Below are 16,629 nucleotides of genomic sequence, written 5' to 3' on the forward strand. Positions count from 1 at the left end.
ATAAAGAAATATGCTTTAGTGCTGAATTAAACTCAAGCCATATCGCCAGTGAGAGTCTTGCAGTATTCAACTTTGCCACGTAAACTATTTTTTAAGGTCAAAGATTCGTACTAATATTGTTGCGATGTTTTATTTTGAATACGAAGATTAAAAATAAATATATACAGAGAGTTAAGTGAAATGAAAATAAAATAGTACGAGAGAAAACAAAGTAGACAAATAATGAGAGAATAAAATATGAAAATGACTAAAATATGAAAGAGAGAGAGAGAGAGAGAAAATGAATAAAGTAAGCGAAATTAAGTATATCGAATTTTCCCACAAAGAGAAATGACTGAACTATAATGGGAGTATAAGACGATCCAAAAAGAGAAATTTTCGAATAATCTTAGCTTGTATTATCCGTCTATTATACTAATGGAGTAAATTGAATACAAATGTCAATCGATTGTTTACCGAAAAAATAAAAAGGAATGAATCCATAAAAGCAATTCAAGCCGAGTTTATAAACAACCACCTAATTTGTAACGGAAAATGATCCTTTTACAACTTTTTCAAAAAAGAAAATATTCTCCTCTATGTCTATAAATAAAAGCCTCATTTTGTTTACTTTAGTCAATCTATAAAAATCAATCTATTATCATTTTTAGCAATATTCATAATTTTTTCCCTTCATATACCAATTTATTTTCAATGGGCTTTAATAGAAGGAAAAACTGAAAGGGGGCCTTTTGCAAATCTGAGATTTATTCGAAAATAAAAAAATAATAATTCTCGATTATTTGATTTGGCTGTTCTGACCACCCAAACCCTCACCCTCTCTGTTTTTCCTCTTCAATCACATTTTCTCTCTCTGCATTTTCCAATTGCTCTCACAAACCCTAATTCTCGCTCTACCTATACATATCACATATGCATACATCCCCCAATTTGCATCTGGAATCTTTCTCACTCTGATATTTCTGTATCGCCACTCGCGGATTCACTTCTCTCTCAATCTCGCTCTCACTATTTGTTTGTTTCGTGTGTGATTCGCCGTTCGTTGTGTTTGATTGTTACCTGAAATTCTCTGGAATATCAATTTGTTGCGATGGCGGAAAGTAAACTGGATCTCCCGGAGGATCTCATCGGTTCGAAGCCGTCCGATCAATCTTGGATTCCGAAAGGTAATCTTTGATTTTTTTGAATTCTTATCGACTAGTGATTGTATCGATTTGCTCGCTTTGTTTGGATTTGACTATATCATGTGCGAATCCGTGCTTTGTTTTGGATCTGTTTTTGCAATGTAGCTATCGACCTATATCCTAGGGTTTCAAATCAGATTCTTCACTTCTGATTTAGTATCAACTTATCGAGTGAGTTCTTAAGATTGATTGGTTCTGCTGGGATTGAGTGAATTCTAGTCTATTTACTTGTGCTCTGATTGTTTTTTTCGCTTTATTTTTAAAAATCTGTAACTGATATATTCTGGTAATATTTTCGGTACTGAAGCTTCCACTGGAAATGATGAGGACAAGGGGTTGATGGGATCACTGGATGAGTCAAAGGGTAATAATTGTTTTGCTTGCCAATTTATTCTACCTGGCACCTTGTGTATCTTCTGTATCCTTACATCTTATTGCCTTAAATCTATGTGTATTTTCTGCAGATCAAGCAGCTTCTGAGATTCCTCTGTCCCCACAGTGGCTGTATGCTAAGCCAAATGAGCCAAAAATGGTAAATCTGATAATCTTCAGTCCCCATGCATACCTGATAGAATTTGTCACTTGATTTCTTAAATTAACTCATTGATGAACTGGATTAGAGGATTACTAGTTTGGATAGTTCATAATATCTCCTAGTTCTCAGCCTTGATTCGTGATTGAATCAATAGACACATGTTAGATGAACATCTTTGTTTTTTAAGCTGGAGACTTGAAGATTTCACATACTAATATGCAATATCTAGATTGATGAAGGCTTTTGTGCAGTGTGCACTGTATCAATGTTGTTGGCTTGGCAATTTTGTACATGTATATAATTGTTAATATTTTCAATTTTTTGTTTCTGTTTTGATGCCTTTTGCAAGCCTTCTGTCTAGTTATACACGTATTTTTGTTCTAGCCTCCTGTAAAAAAATGTTTCATTTTGAACATATATTATAGCTTTGCAAAGCCTGCTAAAACTGACCACTTCAAATGTTATACCACTTAACTAGAATTTTTAATAATAAGGTATTGGTTTTTGATCTTGAGGAACTAAAACTACTGGTTTCCTCGCTACATTTCTAGTTTTTCTTTTATGTTCAGATAATCACATACTCCCTCCGTCCCACAAAAGATGTCACACTTGTGGGATGGCATGGGATTTTAGGAGGTTTTGTTTTGTGTGTTAAATGGAGAGAGAAAATATAATTTTTATATTCATGTGAGAGAACTTTTTCCAAAAAGGGAAATGTGACATCTTTTGTGGGACAAACTAAAAAGGAAAGTGTGACATCTTTTGTGGGACGGAGGGAGTATTATTTTTCTTCTCATCAGGAAGCCCGTGGCCCAAGTTCTCTGTCTCTTGGCACCTCTGCTGATTTGAACCAAAAAGAGGTTTGGCGCTCAGATGTCCCTGAGGAAAAAAAAGATTGGAGAAAGATTGCTCCTGAACCTGACAGTGCTCGCCGCTGGCGTGAAGAAGAAAGGGAAACTGGAACGTTTGGGCGAAAGGATCGGAGGAAGATGGACAGACGGGTTGACAATGCTCCGGCCAGAGAACCTACTGAGAACAGATCTTTGCCAGCAACTGACAGGTGGCATGATGTTAATAATCGCAGTGCTGGCCATGAAACAAGGCGTGATAGCAAATGGTCTTTAAGGTGGGGCCCTGATGACAAAGAAAAGGATTCTCGGGGGGATAAAAGGGCAGATGTGGAGAAGGAAGAGTCCCATAATGAAAGCCAACCATTTGTTTCAAATAGTCGTTCTGGTCCTGAGCGTGTAACTGATTCTCGTGATAAGTGGAGGCCTCGGCATAGGATGGAGGGGAATCCTGCTGGATCTGGTCAACGCACTGCTCCTGGATTTGGACCTGAAAGGGGAAGAGTTGATGGTTCAAATGTGGGCTTTACTGTAGGGCGTGGTAGATCTTCTGCTTCCATTGGAAGACCTTCATCATCTTCTCCAATTGGTGCGGCTCAGTGTGATAAAAATGGAAAATTTGTTTACCCCAGAGGCAAACTACTTGACATATATCGTAAGCAAAAGCTGGAGTCATCCCTTGCCCCTGTGCCAGACACTTTTGAGGAAGTACCCCCAATAACTCAATTAGAGGCTGCAGAACCTTTAGCTTTTGTTGCTCCGGACGCTGAGCAAGAGGTGTGGCTTATGAATCCTTGTATATCTATTCATAAGTTTTCTACTAAATTATTGATACTTTTAGACAGGATGCCTTGCAGAAATTTTACGAACTATGCTTTCTGTAACAGGCTGTACTGAGTGACATATGTAAGGGTAAAATAACTAGCAGTGGTGCCTTGTACAGTGCACTTAAGACGGGCAGATCTGGTGATAGCTTTTCAGGTGTTTTATGCATAACTGATGCACTTGTCCTTTTAAATTGCCCGTTTTTGCCTCCACTTCTCTATTTCTTTTGGTTATATCACTAATATTTCTTGCCTTGACTTCTCTATCCCTTTTGGTTATGTTTATAATATTTCTTTATGCTTCTTATAGAAGTGGCAGACGTTGAATTCTCCAACGGAAGACAGGTTTCCTTCTCTGCTGATGTCACTGAAGATATACCAGATAACTTCGATAAATCATCAGCTGATATTCATGAAGCTAGTGTCGATAGCATATTCTACGATACTTCATCAAAAGGAGGTCTGCTAAATGGTGAGAACTAGACTGCATTTTGAATATTATATTGAAGTCTATACTTTTACTCGAATATTTTTTAACTTTACTACAGAGAAAATTGGTAATTATGAAGAACAATATGAAGTTTTAGAGAATATGAACGGGAAAGAACTGGATATTGGCCGTTTGCAAGCTCTAAATGGTGCTCAATATGGTGAGTTGCTGCTAAAGGTTGCAGGTGCTGCTGTCAATCATCACCCTTTGTTTGAGAGTCTCCAATCTGTCTCACCATTTGATGTAAACAATATACTCCGTGAATCAAACTCTCTTTTATCTGTTCAAACATCAGAACAGTTCTGGTCTGATGAGCTGCACAAGACTGGGAGCAGAGCCAATGAATATCAGCTGGATAGAGGAATCCCTCCAGAGGAATTGAGTTTGTATTATCAGGATCCTCAAGGGGAGATACAAGGACCTTTTCTTGGGGTGGACATCATTTCATGGTTTGAGCAAGGGTTTTTTGGGGCCGACTTACCTGTTCGTTTGGAAGATGCACCTGATGACTCACCCTTCCTTGAATTGGGAGATGTTATGCCTCAATTGAAATTTGGACATGAGTATGGTAGTGGAAATGAATTGAGTTCCAATTTAGTAAAGTCAGCTGTAATGGAGGGTGCATCTGAAACATGCTTACAAGCTGGTGCTCCAGTTCCTGAATCTGTTTCTTCCACTGTAGTGGATGGATCCAGATGGCAGTTACATGAGTTTGATAATATCCCTTCACATCAAGGTCAGTCAAATGTACCTGACAGTCATCGTCATCTGCCACAACACATGTACTCCCAGGGAAAAGATTTCAACGATTTTGGTGTCCAAGATGAAGGTTGGTTCATTGTTACTGTTTTTTTATTAGTTTTTCTTTACCATCACAATGGAATATAGTTCTAATTCTTTTATCTTTATTTTGAAACAGAAATTGTGTTTCCTGGAAGACCTGGTAGTGGTGGCGGTGCGATAGGAAAGATGTCGAGAGTATATGGGGAAACTGCCACAAATAGTGGGAACCAGTCGCATCTCCCTCATGAAATGACAGAGTCTGGTTTGTCAAATCAGAACGACAATAAAATAAATCCTTTTAGATGGTCTGAGCTTGCCAGTACACACACAAGGAGTGAACAGGCACCTCCATTCAGTGGAGGCGTGCAGGAGAAACTTGTAAATGCAGGACCTGGTGGTAGACTTTCCCCTTTCAGTGCCATGGCTAATCAGGCTCACACCCCAGAGGCATGGAATGATGCTTTTGGCAGCAGCTCACATTCGTACCAAGATGTCATTGATGGTCGCCTATCTTCCAGAATGGACCAAGAATTTAGCCAATTTGATATAGCAGAGAAGCTATTGCAGCAGCAACTTCAGCAGCAGCATCTCCAGCAGCATGGTGTGGTGCCTTCCCTTAATACGCACATGAGTGATGCAATGCTAGAAGGGGCCCCATCTACTAAGTTGATGCACCACAAACTGCTTGGTAATCAAATGGGGCAAGATATGGAACATCTATTAGCCCTTCAGCGGCAGCAGCAGAGGCAGATCCAACTTCAACAACAGCAGCAGCTGCAGCAACAAGAGCAGTTCCATCAGCAGCAAATGTTGTTGAAAGAGCAACAGCAGTCTCAGGCAAGACAGGCTCTTCTTGAGCAGTTGCCGCAGAGTCAAATGCGCGAGTCAGGTCTTGGGCAGTCTCGTGCTGCTCTTGAACAGGCTTTGTTGAAGCAGCAAATTCTGAATGATAGGCAACAACGCTCCCTATTTTCTTCTAGGCATTCTGATCCATCCCTTGAACAGCTAATTCAAGCAAAATTTGGTCAAGTGCCTCATCAAGGGCATCAAAATGATTTAGTGGATCTTTTGTCACGCGGAAGGCGTGGGCAAATTCACCCCCTGGATCAACAGATCATTCAGCAAGATCAGCTGCATGGGAGGCAGTTGCCTTTGGGGCTAAGGCAGCGATTGGAAATGGAAGAAAGGCCAATCAACCCTGGGTGGTCGCTTGATGATGCTGGTAATTTTCACAGAAATCCCTCTGCCTCTAATAGACCCATCACTGCTGGATTTGGTCCATTGGACTTTTATTCCCAACAAATTCCACCTCCGGAGGAGCATCTCAACCTTCTTGAACGCAACCTTTCTGTACATGACAGACTCCAACATGGTCTTTATGAGCCTGGCATGTTACCTTTTGAGCGTTCAATGTCATTGCCTGTGGGTCCTGCTGGGGTAAATCGTGATGTTGTGAATTCATTGGCTCGTGGCCTAGAAATGCAGGAGCAGATTGCACGGATTCAATCTAGTGGTCAAGGCGGAGGATTCTCGTCTGGCATGTTTTCTCAGCATATAAACCACCCTTTACATTCCAATCAATTTCATGATTCACGAATGGATACAACAGAGGGCCATTGGTCTGATAATAATGGTCATTTACCGAATGATTGGATGGAGTCTAGAGTTCAACAACACCTTCATAATGAAAGGCAGAGGAGAGAGATAGATGCCAAAAGAAATACTGAAGACCCTAGTTTGTGGATGTCAGCTGGATCAAATGATGACAGTTCTAAGCGATTGCTTATGGAGCTACTACAGCAGAAAACTGGCCACGCATCAAGTGACCACACTGATATGATTAATGGAGTACCAAATGAGAGAAGGCCACCTTCAGGTCATCGCCATAGGAGCATGTCAAACCAGTCATTCGGTGCTCTTTCAGACCAGGAATCTGGTTTCAACAACTCATTCACTGTTGGGTCCTTTAATTCTGATTCAGGTCTGCCACCACAGAATCGACCATCTGAGGGAATAAGCAGTATCCTGGAAATTGGTGGATTGCCTTATCGATCTAAACGTGGAGGAATGATTGCTGCTGCTGTTGATGAGGTAAGCAATGAAAGTTTTAGTAAAAACATCGCGGCAGCTATATTAGCACTTACCAATGTAGAAAGAACGAAAATGCTCACTAAGGAAGGCAATGTTCAGGGCATAATTTCTGATGCTCAAGAAGGCTTAATTGAGCAGGCTGGCTTAACTTCTAATGACAGAGGGGAAAGGGAAATGCCGGTCAATGTCCTAAGCAGGAATAAGTCACTTGGCTCTGCTGGTATTGTTTAAAGATTCCTTAATTTTCTTGTCCTTAATTTTTTTATATGCTTTTTGTTTCCTTCATATCCTTTAGAGTTGACAAACACTTGATGTGGATAAAATGGTCAGGTGTTCAGAATATCAAAATTGGATCTGATGATTCTGTTCCTGAGGACACTGCTAAGGATAGGTAAGAAAAAATTGGCTGCTTGCCTTTAGTGATACACTCATCAAGCTTAATTTAAAGTATACCAGCAGTGAACTTTATAATTTCTTACACTCATATTTAGCTACTATATGTGGGCCAAAAGATTTTTTGATGTGTGGAGGCATGTTGGATTAGCTTTAAGTAAAGCTGAATGGATAGGTTCATGAAGATTCTATAGAAGCGGTGTGATGTGATGAGATTAGTCGGCCTGAAATCAAAAGCATTTGTTTTAGATGTTTATGCATGTTGCTAGGGATTCAAGTTGCATTTATATTTGGGTTGAAATCATATCAATTCTATCTGGCTTTTATCTTTACAGATATTTGCACTTCATTTGGCCTTAATATTCATATGCCTTCGAAGTATGCCTATTATGCTTGCCTGAACTTGCTGCAGACAACTTGTTTTTGGATTCAGTTCTCACTAGTGTAGTTGTGATTAGGTTGAGATTATCCAGTTCTAAAGGACCAGAGAATGTCTTGCTGAGGCGTCCGCCTGTATCACGAGCTGCATCTTCACAGGAAGCGCTGTCAGAGCTGAATGTTGAGTCAGTCAGAGGGAAAAGTGTTTCAAGTGCAGTAACTCCTGATGGTAAGATGTGGCATAAATTTTGTAGAACGTTGAGTAAACATTGAGGAGGATGTTAACTTTGTGTGATTGTTAAATCACAATAATGTTCTCTAATTCACCACATGGTTGCAGGAGTGAGAAGGGAGGTGGGTGTTACAGCTGTAGGAAATGTTGAAGCGGCTAGCAGAAGAGATGTGCAGTTCCGAAGAACATCATCCTGTAATGATGCCGATGTATTGGAAACGTCGTTCAGTGATATGCTTAAAAGCAGCGCTAAGAAGCCAACACCTCAAGAAACTCATGCTTCAGCAGCAGCTTCAGAGGCGCTAGATGGAGCTTCTGGGGCTCGAAACAAAAAGAAGGGCAAGAAAGGCAAACAGATTGATCCTGCACTTCTTGGTTTCAAGGTCACTAGCAATCGGATCATGATGGGTGAAATTCAGCACGTTGAAGATTAAATAGAAGAAAAAGTGTTGTACTGATTTGTTCACAATTATTGTACATGACTAGAGTTTTGTACAGTTTTTGTAGAGGTTAATTCTTTAATTTATTTTGGGGGTTGAGTTGAGTGAGAAGAAGCCTTGGCCCTTTAGAGGTCAATTGGAATAGTCGATGATAAACATTTTTCATAGAAATGGCAATAATTTAATGCAGTCTTCCTATTTTAGTTTGCTGGTATATGTATTTAGGGTTTGTTCATTATACAACTTTACAAGTCAATTGAAAAAATCATGAATTTTAGATTCGTTGAAAATTATTCTATAGACTTGAAATAATATATGGAGCTTCATTAACCTCAAACCTCAATTTGGAAGATAGATAAGTTTGGTTACAATTTTACATTATCAAACCATGAAGGCTGAAGCTACTCCGGTTGCGGTCAGTCATAGAGAAGTGGGCTACTATCAATATGATAGCAAATGCTTCGGGAGCGTTCAGCTCGATATCTAAGAAGACGATGATGGGTTGTTGAAGAGTATCTGATTAGCAGTTCGACCCATGATCCATTCCGACTTAGAAGATGACAACTGCGCTTGTTGGAGCAGTTGCCACACTGCTTCTTTTGCTTCTTTGTAACCGCATTCAGGGACAACGAAAGGGAAGTCACTGTATCAATTTCGAACATGTTACTCGTCCATTCTTCTTGTCTATTGAATCTACAAGAGGATGTCTGTTACCTTCCCCACATGATGCGGTTAGCACCATAGCTCGACACCACTTTTGTTACAAGATCGGACAAATCTTCATATGGGTATGGACATCGCCTTCAAACAATATGAAGCCAATGGGAGCACCGAGCTCTCCAGCTTTGGCAAACATCGCCTTCCCAACTTCATTTGTCATCTGCAAGGACACAGTAATATTAACTCCGGCAGTTTGCTAAGAAAACATACAACAAGAGAGCTCGGGCAAGAACAATACCAACTGACCAGATGGCCACAAGTACGGATTGAATCGCACAGCGCGATAGCCATCCTGGAACGACATACTTGAATGTGAATATGATTTTACAGAACCAAAAAGTGTATGATAAATTGACACTCAAGATTTTCTAGCCTCGGAAATGAGCTCTTCCAGCTGTTTGACGCCGGTTCCATCTTCAGCCGGATTCGCAAGACAGCAACCAAAGAATTTCGATGGATATTTCTTCAAGACACTGCCCAAAAACTAACCCCATGTAAAGAAAGCTATTGAACAACATAAAAAGATCTCAGCTTCAAACTAACACAACTCGTAAAATGCTACTTCAAAACCGAATTCCGAAAGCCTCACAGGAGAAACTAACCTTGTGACATATGAGTGATCAAATTTATGATTAATGGGTTGCACTATAAGGGCACCATCCACTCCAGCTTCTCCCATGCACTGATTCAACATGTTCAGTTAAAAATTCAAGATTGTGACTATCTTTTCAGACTGTTGTTGAAAAAACCAATCTCACTAGAAATTCGGTTTGAGCTCCAATTGGGGCTCAACTTGTTATGCCAAATTAGGTTAAATAAAAATCAATTACAGCAAAATTCGAAGCTAAGCACATACCTCAAGCAGGAATTCAACATGACTCGGCAATGTAGGCTCCTGACCCAGAAAATATGGATACTTAGGGGCATGTTAGGGTGCCACCACCCCTTAAAATAACACCATACCACCATTCCTAGTCAATCATTTGTACACGTGGACGAATAATAAGTTGCACGTGGCAAATTTTTTTTTTTTTTTTGAAAAAGACGGCCAACAATTTGTTGCTCTTTATACAACAATTTTTCTTGTCCAGCAATATCCGACACGCTATACAACAATCTAGCCAATCATTATTGCTTTGTAGTGTTTGTAATATTGTTGTGTAGCGTTTATAATATTGCTGTATAAGTGGTGTCACATTGTCATTTTAAGAGGGATTGTCATTTTAACACAAACATATATATATATATATATATATATATATATATATATATACATACAGAGTCCTATTATCCACAAATCCACTCTTAAAGACCGAACCACCGAACCCTACCAAATTAGGGCTTTTAGATCTAGTTTTTTATGGATAAAATACAGAAATTTATAAATTATTTTCGCCTTCATCACGAGCCTATTTTAATTCATCCGAAGGTAAATAAGTCATACTAACATGTTACGAAGATTTAACTTCGTTCCAGAATGTATTACTTCATTCTAGTAGGTTTTTACTTCATTCTAGTGAGCTTTTACTTCATTCCAGTACGTAAATGTGGTTTCGCCGTTGTGTGTCGGTCTTTCTCTCTACAATATCTATCACCAACGCCATGACGCTAATATGGTTTAATAAACACATTGAATAATGTAATAAATTGTTGGAATGAAGTATGTGTAGAAGCATTTGAAGTACAGAATGAAGTAATAAACCTATATAATGAAGTAACATGGGCTAGTAATGAAGAAGAAAAAAATTTCGCAGCAGCACATCTCATCAAAAAAACTAGATCTAATGGCCCAGATTTGGTCTCTAGTTCGGTCTTTAAAATTGGTTCGACATTGATCACAACTCTCTCTCTCTATATATATATATATATATATAGGGTAGTGATAAAATGCAAACTTATATATTGTACAAACTCCGAACTCCTCAACACAACTTCAACACAGCTTCAATACAATATCAACACAATGTAAAATTTCAAGATTTTGATATCAACACAATATCAGCACAACATCAATCCTTGACTACCGTTAAAACTTGAAGAGGACACAACAAGTGTGTGGGCAGTCACTGTGTGCACAGAAAGAAATAACAGGTTTCCTAGGTCCAGCAAATCCGCTAGATCACACGGTCTAGGAACTCACTGGTCGTCGGACACACAGATCACTTCTTCAAAAACCCTCAACCACTTTACTAAAACCTAGCACATGGAAGTAGGAATCGATCCCACAGAAATGGATGCGTAATAATCATGCTCAAGGATTTGGAAATTGTTTTTGGATTGGCTGCTGCCACGCATTTTTTTTTGGGTTGAGGAAATTAAACTTAAACTTGGGATTTTAAACTGCTACACTAACAGCTAGATCTAAGCGAAACAACAAAAGCATGCACGTAAACTAAAACCGAACAATCACTAGATCTGAGAAACTATCCTAATTACCTAGATCTGGGAAATAAACTGACGGTGGGGACCATAACTGAAAAAGCAGAGTACGGACGAAAAGCTGGAAAAACAACTAACTAAGGTACTAACTAACAACGACATCATCTTCTCCAACCAATTTGCATAAAAACTCAGAAGAAAACAGCATGAGCGAAATCGGAACAGAGCAGACTGGATTTTAACAATTTAATGAAGAACAATTAAAAACTAAACAGATCTACGGATGCTAGACGAAGCAAAACAGAAAGCAAACAGAAAACTCAAATCCATGCATAACTCGACTTCCCCTGTTCAGATCCAACCTCGGACGCTAAATCCACTCCGGATCCAAGCATCCGACACAAACTCCAGCCAAAAAAAACATTTCATAACTTCAGATTCAACCAACAACCTCCGTTCAACAACAACACCGCAGATCTACAGCCAAATTCCCAGATCGAGCACCAAAATGACAGAAACAGAAATCAACATGCAACTCGCTGAAATAAAACTCTTAACAGCATGATCAACGTAGATCAACACGAAATAACACAAATATAACGAAAACTAAGAAATGCATAGATAATCAGTAACATCAACAGCCAAATCGACTTCCAAAAGTGAAGTTCGAACGAAATAGAATGCAAAAGAACTGAAAGTAAGTAGATTGTATCTTCGCCCTCACGCGGACGGTGTTACGACAGAATTTCTCTGAAGAATTGACCCCTTGAAACCTAAAACTACCCCAGAACTCCCATTTCCCAAGTGTGTGTTGTGTGTGAGCTAAGAGTGAACGAAAAAGAGTGATATCTTGTGTGTTGCATGCTCCTCTATTTATAGGCGTTGAAGTGGGGCCCAGCGAGGTATAGATAGACTTTGTTGCCCTCAGCTATTGACTCCCTTCTTCTAGCCTTCTTTTTTCCTTAGGTTCTGCTCACTTCTACTTCATTTCTTCGCTAGACTGTTTCCTCCAGCATCTCCTGGATCTAGCGATTCTGTCACACACCTGGCTTAGAAACCGTGTTAGACCCAGCAAAATGTAATGCTTTTCACTATATAACCGATGCATGATATTAGCCTTATCAAACTGCTCACACTTAAACCATACTTATCCTCAAGTATAAAGACAAGAAAAAGAATAAGGCGAATTTCAAGCAAGGTTATCCCCTGACCGACTCTTTAGACTCTAGACAGACTCCTAGACCTAGACACAATTTGAAACTAAAACACTTAAAGAAAAAACATACAAACACATAAACACATAAACACGTATGCATGAGCTAGCTTCAACTTTTAGGCAACCGTCCCCACAAGATTAAGGTCAATCCAACAGGCTGCACTCCTCCAAATAGGCCCTTTCCCTTCCTCTACCTAGCCAATCTGTCAGTTCGTCAAGATAGCCTTTTACTTACCCAATTATTGGATTCACTCGATCACTCATTCCTCACCAGGGATGTTAGGATCGATTCTCTCTTAAGTTATTGCCACACCACTGAAGCGTCGGTTATGAGAGTTCCTCCTTTTTTCCTGAGTCCGGTTATTATTGTTCCTGCCCTTAAACAACTTCCCCCTGGACTTCGTCCAGCTTATACCTCCTTCTTTATATATATATATATTTTCTCCTCTAATTTTTTTTTGCTTCCCCTTTTTTTTCTCTGGACTTCATCCAGCTTATTCCTCCATTTTCCTCTTCTGTCTTCTGGACTTCGTCCAGCTTATAACACCTTCCCCTGGACTTCGTCCAGCTTATACCTTCATAACCCAATCCCCCTATTTTTCTCCTTCACAACTCTTCTCCCTGAGCATTCAGTGACGGCCCTTTAACATGTGTTAGCTCGAAGTTATTTAAGGCTTATAACTCGCTATTATAGTGGGGCTTCACAACTAAGTAAGTAAAGGCATCCTCTATCATTCTCGCTTCATTCAGATTGTCTTGGCTTATTAAAGGAAAAGACTTCTAAGTTGAAATACCTCCTATTTTCAATTACTTTCACTAAGGGGATCATGCCGTATTATATTCACTGGCTTACACGACACAACAAAACTAGACCTAAAGACTCTTATCATGCGGACAAATACATGCATCGACTCCTCTCCCCCTCCTACTTCACTCAAGCTTGTCCCCAAGCCATCATCGTGAAGGGGGGAAACAGAGAGATCAATGCAGCAACAACAACAACAGTTTATATATAAAAACAAAAAACTTCTCACACTTAGACCAAGCATTGGGCTAAGTGGGAGAAAACACAACAAAACAGAAAATACAAACTTCTCACACTTAGACCAAGCAGTGGGCTAAGTGGGAGAAAACACAGACAAATACATAACACAAATAGGCAACAAAAACAAAAACAGATAACTGAAAGCAGAAAAAAAAAAATAAAAGTTACTTGGTCATGGGGGTGACTCACTTCTGGGGCTGGCTCCCTCGAGAGCCAGACTGGGGTGGGATTCCGGGTCGGGTCATTTTCACCTTCTTCTTCGCCGGCTGCTCCGGCTCTTCTTCTTCCTGTTCTGGCTGGTCGGGTACTGGCTTCTTCATCAGAGACTTTGATTTTGTTGGGACTGACACTTGCTTGGGAACGGGTGGGGAGATCATCTGCTTGAGCGTTTGTTGTGGTCGCTTGACGGAGGGACTGCTCTGGACGGGCTGCTTGACTTCGCTGCTGGACCCAGGAGTTACCTTCGACTGGGTCAAGGGGAGTGTCTGCTGCAACCACTTCAACATCTTCATTGAAAGCTCCACCACCTCCGTCATTCGCTCATTTTGTTTGGCAGACTTCACCGCCAAATTTGCAATATTGCCCCTCAGGGTCTTCACTTCCTCCCGACTTCCGTTCAATTCCTTTCTAATCCCCCCAGTTCCTTCACCATTTCTTTCCTCATCAACTGCATCTCCTTTCTCATATCCTGGACATCCTTACGCAACTATTCAATATCTTCACTTGACATGGCCTCCTCAGCTTCTCCAGTCTCCGCCTTTACCTTGTCTCCTATCGAGTAAAAGAAGGTCTTGGCGTCATGAGCTTGTAGCAACCCCTTGTTGAAAAAATAATCAACACTGAAAATCTCCGGGGGTTCGCACATGACTACCAAAGGAGCGGTCTTGGAAATCTTCATTTCGATGTTCCGTTGGAGGTATACATATGAGGCGCAGGGTTGCTCGCCATTTGGTGGCATGCCTGATCCAGCCAATAACCTAGGTGCACCTTCACGCCCTTCGCCATGCACCAAGTAAAGTAAAGGTCGGTAGTTGTAAGAGCTGAATTAACGGTTCCCATCAAGTTGTAGCTGATAAACGTTTGAGCAAAGCGGAGGATTCGGTCTTCGATGTGAAAGGCTTTGGAGTAGCTGGACTTAAACGTTCCCGCCTTGGAGTGGGTGATCAGTTCCCATGCTGTTTGCACTTTGAAACCCGGCGTATTCTTCGGCACACCGATCATCCTATCATTCCATATCCCCTCATCATCCTCGGCTTGGGTGAACAACCCCATTCTCAAAGACCATTCCCGGATGCTCATCTCATGTTCTTCATTAAAAAGCCTGAAAGTTATGGAGTTTGCATCAAGATCAGTGGTGTTTTTCAATCGGAAAGTGGAGAAAAACTCCCTTGCTAGGTCCACCGGCACCCTCTCCTGGCTGTGCTTCAGTAACCACTCAAATCCGATCGAATAGATACAAGCGCGGAAGTCCTCGTCACATGCAATCATTTTAAGCTCTTTAGGGCTGTATTGTTTCCCAGACTTAGCCATCTTCCCGGCGCTGCATCTTTCCTTGTACACCGTGGTCCTTTTCTGATCGTCGAACTGCCTCATCGCCTCTAGCAGCTCCTTAGTCAGCCAAACTTCCGGGCGTCCTGGGATAAACTCTTCTTCAACTTTTTCAGATTCAGATTCTGGTTCATGGGTAGGCTTGTCTTGTTCCTCGTCAGAGGGATCTTCGGTCACTGGGAAAGGGTCTCCTCAACCTCCTTGACGGAGGGAGCTTTCCTTGACCGGGTAGATGAGGTCGCCGCTGCCTTTCCTTTTCTTGTCCTCTTCGTGGCCAGGCGACGTTCCTCTGCTTCCGCAGCATCAGGAACTAAGTCATCAACTTCGTCGAGCAGACTCCTCCTGGTTCGTCTCCTCTCTGCCCTCTCGTCTATCTGGGGTTCGTCTTCCTCCTGGTCATCCACCAGGTCCACAATCAAGTTCAGCCATTCCCTCAGCGGGCTCCGGTACTCCAGTCACATGTAGATCTGTTTCTTCCATCAATTTTTCCGGGGTTTCCCCCTGATTATCCACCATCGGGGTTGCCCCCTCAATATAAATGGGGTTCTCCCCCCTGACATCACTTGGGGTTGCCCCCTCTTCCATGGGTTCAGGGGTCGCACCCCTGAAATCAGTTGGGGTCTCATCCCCAGTTTCCGTAGGGGTTTCCCCCTCAGTTACCTCTTCCACAACATGGGTTTCCCCCTCAACAGTACTGTCCACAATAGGGGTTTCCCCCTCCACAACGTCATCTATAACAGGGGTTTCCCCCTCACCATCTTCCTTACCCTCAGAACTAGGGTTTTCGTCACCTTGCTTCTCGGTCTCCACCTCTGCTCCGGTGTTCGTCTGTCCACCATCCTCCGGCCGCTCTTGCACCACCTCTTCTTTTTCCGCCTCCCGTGAAGCGGTTTCTACATGTTGAGATCCAGAGTCTCGAGGCCCTTCTTCATGGAGAACTGCCAGTTGTGCTGCCGAATCTGCCGGAATCGTTAGTGATGGTATGATCGCCACGGATGTCATTAGGCTAGCGGAGAACAGGGCGTATACTTCTTTCGCTTTCTCGACGCTCCCCAATTTCTGCGTCAATTCTGCCAACAGGGCTGCGTCGTACACCGTTTGCTGCGAACTTCCGGTGAGTTGGGTTGAATCCATTACTACAGATCTGAAATTAGACAAAAACTGGGTCGAATTTTTGGTTAAGGTTTGTGTTCTAGAGAGAGAACGAAAGCAATTAAACTATTTACACATTCCCTTTGAGTATCCTCGAGATCCCCTGGTTCAGCACATATTTTCAAAAATGTCAACCATTTACCTGACCCAGGAATTCATCGAGAATACCTCCTCGTCCGTCTAGGCGATAGTAGAGAGTGCGTGTAGTGGAACTTCATCCACCACACACAGCTCAGAATTATCCCTATAGACTTTCACTCTATGACCATTAACAAGAAAAGGGACAGAGTTAGAGGCACTTCCCTGGATCTCCATTGCTCCGTTCGCACGGAGGCCGACGATGGTATATGAGCCGATCCATTTAGACTTCA

General features: G+C 41.4%; 1 protein-coding gene and 1 pseudogene across 4 annotated transcripts; one reads left to right on the forward strand and one right to left on the reverse strand.

Annotated features, from left to right (window-relative positions):
• Positions 1-790: 790 nt before the first annotated feature.
• LOC125215861 (uncharacterized) lies at positions 791-8,401 on the forward strand. 3 transcript variants are annotated; one of them, XM_089067032.1, is made up of 13 exons: positions 791-1,166; positions 1,492-1,548; positions 1,649-1,716; positions 2,466-3,344; positions 3,455-3,548; positions 3,702-3,863; positions 3,940-4,041; positions 4,177-4,710; positions 4,801-6,755; positions 6,855-6,975; positions 7,086-7,146; positions 7,607-7,755; positions 7,867-8,401. In XM_089067032.1, the coding sequence occupies exons 1-13, from the start codon at positions 1,091-1,093 to the stop codon at positions 8,190-8,192; spliced, it is 4,584 nt and encodes a 1,527-aa protein (XP_088923158.1). In that variant the 5' UTR covers positions 791-1,090; the 3' UTR covers positions 8,193-8,401. The 3 variants fall into 3 exon arrangements, with proteins under 3 accessions (XP_088923158.1, XP_088923157.1, XP_047973383.2); XM_089067031.1 differs by having other exon boundaries at positions 3,940-4,710; XM_048117426.2 differs by having other exon boundaries at positions 2,520-3,344; positions 3,940-4,710.
• Positions 8,402-8,625: 224 nt separating this feature from the next.
• Positions 8,626-16,240, reverse strand: LOC148930630 (uncharacterized; annotated as a pseudogene). Its single transcript, XR_016136261.1, has 8 exons — positions 15,845-16,240; positions 15,355-15,498; positions 9,775-9,834; positions 9,521-9,600; positions 9,292-9,391; positions 9,157-9,210; positions 8,913-9,078; positions 8,626-8,841 (listed from the first exon to the last, which is right to left on the reverse strand). The product of XR_016136261.1 is annotated as an uncharacterized LOC148930630 (transcript).
• Between the last annotated feature and the right edge of the window lie 389 nt (positions 16,241-16,629).

Source organism: Salvia hispanica, chromosome 3, assembly GCF_029641045.1.
Source record: "Salvia hispanica isolate PSC_SH4W2 chromosome 3, Shi_PSC_v1, whole genome shotgun sequence".
NCBI lineage: Eukaryota > Viridiplantae > Streptophyta > Magnoliopsida > Lamiales > Lamiaceae > Salvia > Salvia hispanica.